At 37.1% G+C, this 5,862-nt stretch overlaps 1 protein-coding gene across 2 annotated transcripts in view; it reads left to right on the top strand.

The window, feature by feature from the left end:
- Positions 1-5,862, top strand: part of SYCP1 (synaptonemal complex protein 1) — a 145,736-nt gene that overhangs the window by 124,214 nt on the left and 15,660 nt on the right. For both annotated transcript variants that reach the window (XM_012556665.1, XM_004380364.1), the window contains one exon: positions 5,662-5,841. In XM_012556665.1, the coding sequence (XP_012412119.1) occupies positions 5,662-5,841 (180 nt within the window). The remainder of the gene's footprint in view (positions 1-5,661; positions 5,842-5,862) is intronic.

Below are 5,862 nucleotides of genomic sequence, written 5' to 3'. Positions count from 1 at the left end.
TCCCTTTAATAATTCTTGTAAGTTTTTACATATTCCTTTAATTTCTGTTTATCTGGAAATGTCCTAATTTCACCATCATATTTGAATGAGAGTTTTTCAGGGTATATTATTCTTGGTTGGCAATTTTTTTCTTTCAAGGTTTTATATATGTCATCTCATTGCCTTCTTTCCTGCATGGTTTCTGCTGAGTAATCAGAGCTTAGTTTTATTGGTTCCCTTCTGTATGTGACTTTTTGTTTTTCATGAGCTTCTCTCAGGATTCTTTCTTTGTCTTTGGTTTTAGTGAGTGTGGTTATGATATGCCTTGGTGATATTCTTTTGGTATCTGTCCTTTATGGGGTTCATTGAGCTTCTTGGATGGTCAGCTTTTCATCTTTCATGATATTAGGGAAGTTTTCTGTCAGCAATTCTTCAATGATCCTCTCTGTGTTTTCTGTTTTCTCCCCCTGTTCTAGAATTCCGATCACTTGTACATTTTTGCCTTTGATTGTATCCCACATAGTTCTCAGTTTTCTTTGTTCTTTTTTTGTCTGATTTTTCCTCGAAGTTGTATCCAAGTGTTTGTCTTCAATTTCACTAATCCTGTCTTCCATTGTTTCAGACCTGTTCCTCAGCCCTTCAATGACACTGTCCATTTCTGAAATCTTGTTATCTTTTGGATTTCTAATTGTTGTTTTTGTATGATTTCTAGTTGTGAATTTATTTTGGAATTTTGTTCCTGCATTATTTTCCTGAATTCTTCCATTTTTTGTCTGTATTTTCCATGAATTTGTCTACCTTTTCCATGAATTTGCCTATTTCTTCATCATTTTTGTCTGCTTTTTGCTTCAACTTTTGGATAGCTCTGAATATTAGAGATTTGAATTCCCTATCTGGTAGTTCTAGTGCCTTTTCTTCCTATTTTATTTTCGATGCCTAGTGGAACCATCCTGTCCTTTTTTTAATATGTTTTGTTATTGTGTGCTGTCTTCGGGACATTCAGTAGTTATTTTCTTCATTTATTGATTGTAGATTTGTTTTTTTCATCCTGCTTTTTTGTTTTATTTGGTTATGTCTGAGCAGGCGGGCTGTGCATTCTTTGTTGTTTGCTTGTCTGTGGTTATGATATTTTTCACCTCCTTGTCCATTGGGTAGGGTCAGTCACTCAGCTATGATGCAGAAGGACAGGTCTAGCTGAAAGAGGAGGGGCTTGGATGGATTGTTTGTGGCATATACGTGGACCAACAAGATGAACTGGAAGTTAGTGCAGGGCAGGTTTCAGTAGGTCATGCCTGTACTGCTCGGGAGTGCAGTGTTCAGCACATGGTGCAGATAGGCAGGAGAGAGGGGGAGAGGGAGGTTGTGATGTGTGCAGCTTGGTTGGGTATGAAAAATGAGAGAGAGAGGAGAGAGAAACAGGAGCAAAAAAAAAGTGCTGAGGGAGCTTGCCATTGGAGTGGAGAGACAAGAAACTGAGAAATGGAGAAGAATGAAAAGAAAAAAAAATTTAAAAAAAGCCCCCAGGGATCCACTGGCCTGGCTGCACAGATTGGGCAAATGGCTCCCAAGGTGCACAGTACAGCCTGGCTGGAAGTGGTGGAGATGATACAAAGTGCCAAGTATTCAGGAGACAGGAAAAGAAGGTAACTAAAAGGAAAAAAGAAAGAGAAAACAAACAAAAAAAAGTTGGAAAAGATAAAAAAGCCCCCAAGGATCCCACGAGTGTGGCTGCATGGACCCGGGAAGTGGGCTGGGGAAGCCATTCCCCAGCTCATCAGTGCTTCACAGCCTGTGAAGAAGAAGCAAAGATGGCACATGGAATCAGGTGTTCAAGAGAAAGGAGGAGGAAGAGGTGAGAGGCAGGGAAAAACCCAAAAGAGGCCGAAAAAAGCAATACCAGCAACAATGAAATGGCAGTAAAGAAGCTGACTGGTGTAGGTGGGGTGAATCTGCGTGGTACAAACTGGCGCCTCCCATGCCATGATTGCTGCCATGTGGGAAGTGAGAAATTGGCCTGCTGGGAAGCCGGGAATCAGCCCACCAAGAAGCAGCAAATCAGCCTTCTGGGAAGCTGGGAACTGACCCACCGGGAAGTCTCGGATCAGCCAGCTGGGATGCAGTGAAGGTCGAGCAGGGGGAGGCAGGGAAGGGGATGGGAACGCGTGTCTTGCTGGTTGCCAGGTGCTCTGTCTCCTGCTGGGAGCTCTGTGAATCTGCTTTCCCATACTCCCTGTCCACTGATCTCTGACAGGAGTCCAAGATGGTGGATCCATGCTGCATTAGCTGATGGGGGCCTCTGCTCGAAACCCCTTGCTCTCTGTTATCTGTCAGTTTACTATTCCATTCGGTGCTTGGTTAAGTAATCTCTTTGTACAGTGCTTAGGGTTCCAGGACTGATGTTTGTCTGCATTTCACTTAGTTTGGGTCTTTGCTGTGGACGGCCAGCATGGTGCTTCTATCTATAGAGCCATCTTGGCTCCACCTATAACCAATTTTTTAACACCAACTTATAAATATTTTTTGTTCATAAATGAGAAAAGAGCATTTTAAAATATTTCACACAATTTCATTTCATAAATTATTTCTTGGTATTTATTAATTAAAAAACATTAGCTAAAAATCTTAAAGCATTTGTTACTTGGAAATTTAAAGAGAAGGTTTTCATCTCTCTCTCTAATGTTTATAGTATTATTTTAAATTAGGTACTTCTGTGTTTCTTGAGAAATTTTCAGTACTTTTCTTAAAAATTCTAGTGCTTATATTTAATGTTTAATGATGAGTTTTGAAGGGACCCGATAAATTACATGTTTTCCTCACTTAGTTCTGAACCAGTTGAGATAGACAAAGGAGAACCAAAATAATATTTTTAGTATAGATAACTAATATTGGAGAATGCAGTTTATATTTGCAGCAAGAGAATTTACTAATCCCGAAATGCCAAATTAAACAGATTTACGTACTCTGTCACAGGTAGAACAGGACTGGAATAAGCCTACCCACTTGGTGACCTGCTTTTGTAAAACCTATGGCATGAAGGAGTAGAACAGGAGTATGCTTCCTCTGATTCCCAACAGGAAAAGGAAGGAAGAGGCTGGACTATACATGCCCAGTTTCTCCTTCCGAATATTCACTGATCACTTTAAATCATTGCTCCTACCCTAAGGAAACAGAGAAGTTAGGAATCGTACTCTAATAGTGCTCTCTACACATGGAAGGACACACCAGGTATAGGGAAGAAGAGTATCCCTCAACATCTAACCCGTTTGTTAATCTAGGATTATTACAGAACAATTTTGATTGCAATTTTTAGTTAAAATAATTAAGTGTATTCTTCATACACAGTGACGTAGTCTTCTAAGTCCCCACAGGTATTGTTTGATTACAATTATAATGGAAGTGACAATCAGAATAGCCTGGGAACAGTTCAGTTATAAGATATAGAAAGTGTTACAGTTTTATCAAGTTTAGGTTCAAAGAAAAGGAAGAAGGAAAGAAAGATTGAACCTATAAATAAATATTGGATGCCTCATATATCCAGACACTATACTAGACACTTGAACACATTATTTTTAGAGAAATTATTGTCATAATAAAATTAACCAGGAAAGCTAGTTATAGTCTTAGGAAAGTGTCTGATGAAAATAAGTAGGTTAAGGTCCAATATTCTTTTCTAAATATACAATATGTTCATATCATGAAAGTATGTATCACATATTCTTACAGAGTTATTTTGAGTTATATATAATTTCAGTAATTACATCAGTTATTAAGTAGATTAATAATTTCCCTTTATTTTATATGGGTGTCTGGATAGATATGTTGAAAATAATGGGAAAATTATAAAATAAATGATTTAAAAAATTAGCTACACTTTTGTTTGCTATACTTTATTGCCAACAATATTGAAATATCACAATCCTTATGTATAATAATCATTAGATTTACCAAATGTTTCTGATTTAGGGCAAGTTACTTCTCAATGCCTCAGTTTCCTCATCTATAAAGGGATAATAACACTACTCATCTCCTAAATTTGTCATGAGGATTAGATGAAATATTTGTAAAGCATTTAAAATAATGCTTGGCACATAGCAAGTGCCAAATTTAAGTGTTTGTTTTAAAAAAATACAACAGAAAAAATTGTGAACGTTCTGTATATATGCATCACTTGAAGTGTAACATTCAGAAAATAATGTAACTTGTAGGAAAGTACATTTTCATGATGTATTATGAAGAGGGTTATTTCAGTATTCTAAGATGGAGTACATTTTCTTTTAGGCAATCAGGGAAATGTCAATTCCAAGACATGGCCACAAGGTGGTGCCATGACTCTAAGTTGCAATTCTCAGGTCTTTTGGGAGGAAAAATTGTCCATGAAAGCAGTTACATTTTGGAGGTGGTGGTGGCGGTGGCGGTGGCGGTGGCGGTGGCGGTGTGGGTGTGGGTGTGGGTGTGGGTGTGTGTGTGTATGACTCTGAAGAATTCAGAGAGCAAATGTAGAAATACGTAGAAAAAAGAATACAGAAATGCAATTCTGAAAAAATGGTGCTACATTCCTACCTGCTAGAAGAATTATGAAATTACAGATTACTAGAACTTAGCAAGAAACTTAGAAATCATCTCATTTAACCCCTTGATTTTAGAGATGGATAAATTTAAGCCTGGAGATATGTGGTGATTTACTTCAAGTCATCATGCAAGATAGTAAAAGATCCAGGAGAAAAGAGCGTATTATTTGGCTCCGTGTTTTTATAGTACACACAGTCGCCTCTTGATCCTGCACTCTATGCCATCCTAATTTAAACTCACTGAAAATTAAACCATCAGACTTGTGTGGGTATTGTCCTTATAGCCTTTTTTTTTGTGCTGCATTCTTTCATGTGAGTGATTGCCATGATTATTTTCAGAGAGATGGTGGTGACTGAAGGAAGTGGTAAAATAGAAAGTGATGAGCATGGGTTTAATGCAAGATTCCACTAAAGCAACTATTACTAGCTTTTACTAGAAGTCTAGGTCAGGTGCTAAAAAAGTTTGTATACAGCAGTAGAAAGTGACCTGAGGAAATTGAGTTGAAATAAGGTTGAAGTGTTTAAAGTTTGCAATTTGTTTACTTTCAGAATTGAAGCAAATATCTGTTTCTCAATTTTTCCTGAAAATTTTTCTAATTCTTTATATTCATAATTTTTCCCTCTTTTTTGGGGAGGGAATGGGGATGAGACTGGTGGATAAGGAAAATGCTGATATTTTATAGTTGACTAAGAGAAAGTATGAATGCAGGAGAGAGAGGATGAATGAAAATAAAAATAAATTGTCCTCTGGTTTCTAGGTTATTGGTGATTATAGGGTATGTTCTACCACCTTTAAGCCTTTTTGTCACCAGAAATAGAGATTTTTCTTTAGAGAATCCCCAAGTTTTAGTCATATCAAGAATTGAAATATCTCATTTGCTTCATAGCAACTCTGTGAAGACAGAGAAGATACCATTTTCATCTTACATCCTTATGGAAAAGTGTCAAAGAGGATAAGTGTAATGTATTCAGTCTTATCCAATTAATAATAAATTTTTGGGTAAATTCTAGTGTACTTCAGTGTTATTTCTACTAGTCGATGTACTTTAATTAAAGAAATAAATGATCAGAATGACATTTAATGATGATTTCATTCACTTGTTGTTCAATGCAGAAAACACAGACATCTTTATTGGAAACACCTGAAACCAGTTATCGGAAATTTGATTCTAAAGCAGCTTCTTCACAAAATATATCTAGAAATTCCACATCAGCTGACCGTGGCAAATCCAAAGATAAAAGAGACTATTTGTGGACATCTGCCAAAAGTACTTTATCTACACCATTGCCGAAGGTTGGTTGCTAACATTTCCAT

This window comes from Trichechus manatus, unplaced genomic scaffold, assembly GCF_000243295.1.
Source record: "Trichechus manatus latirostris isolate Lorelei unplaced genomic scaffold, TriManLat1.0 scaffold00073, whole genome shotgun sequence".
NCBI classification, from domain to species: Eukaryota; Metazoa; Chordata; class Mammalia; order Sirenia; family Trichechidae; genus Trichechus; species Trichechus manatus.
Note: the sequence above shows the minus strand (reverse complement) of the source record. Positions and strands in the feature narration are given on the sequence as shown.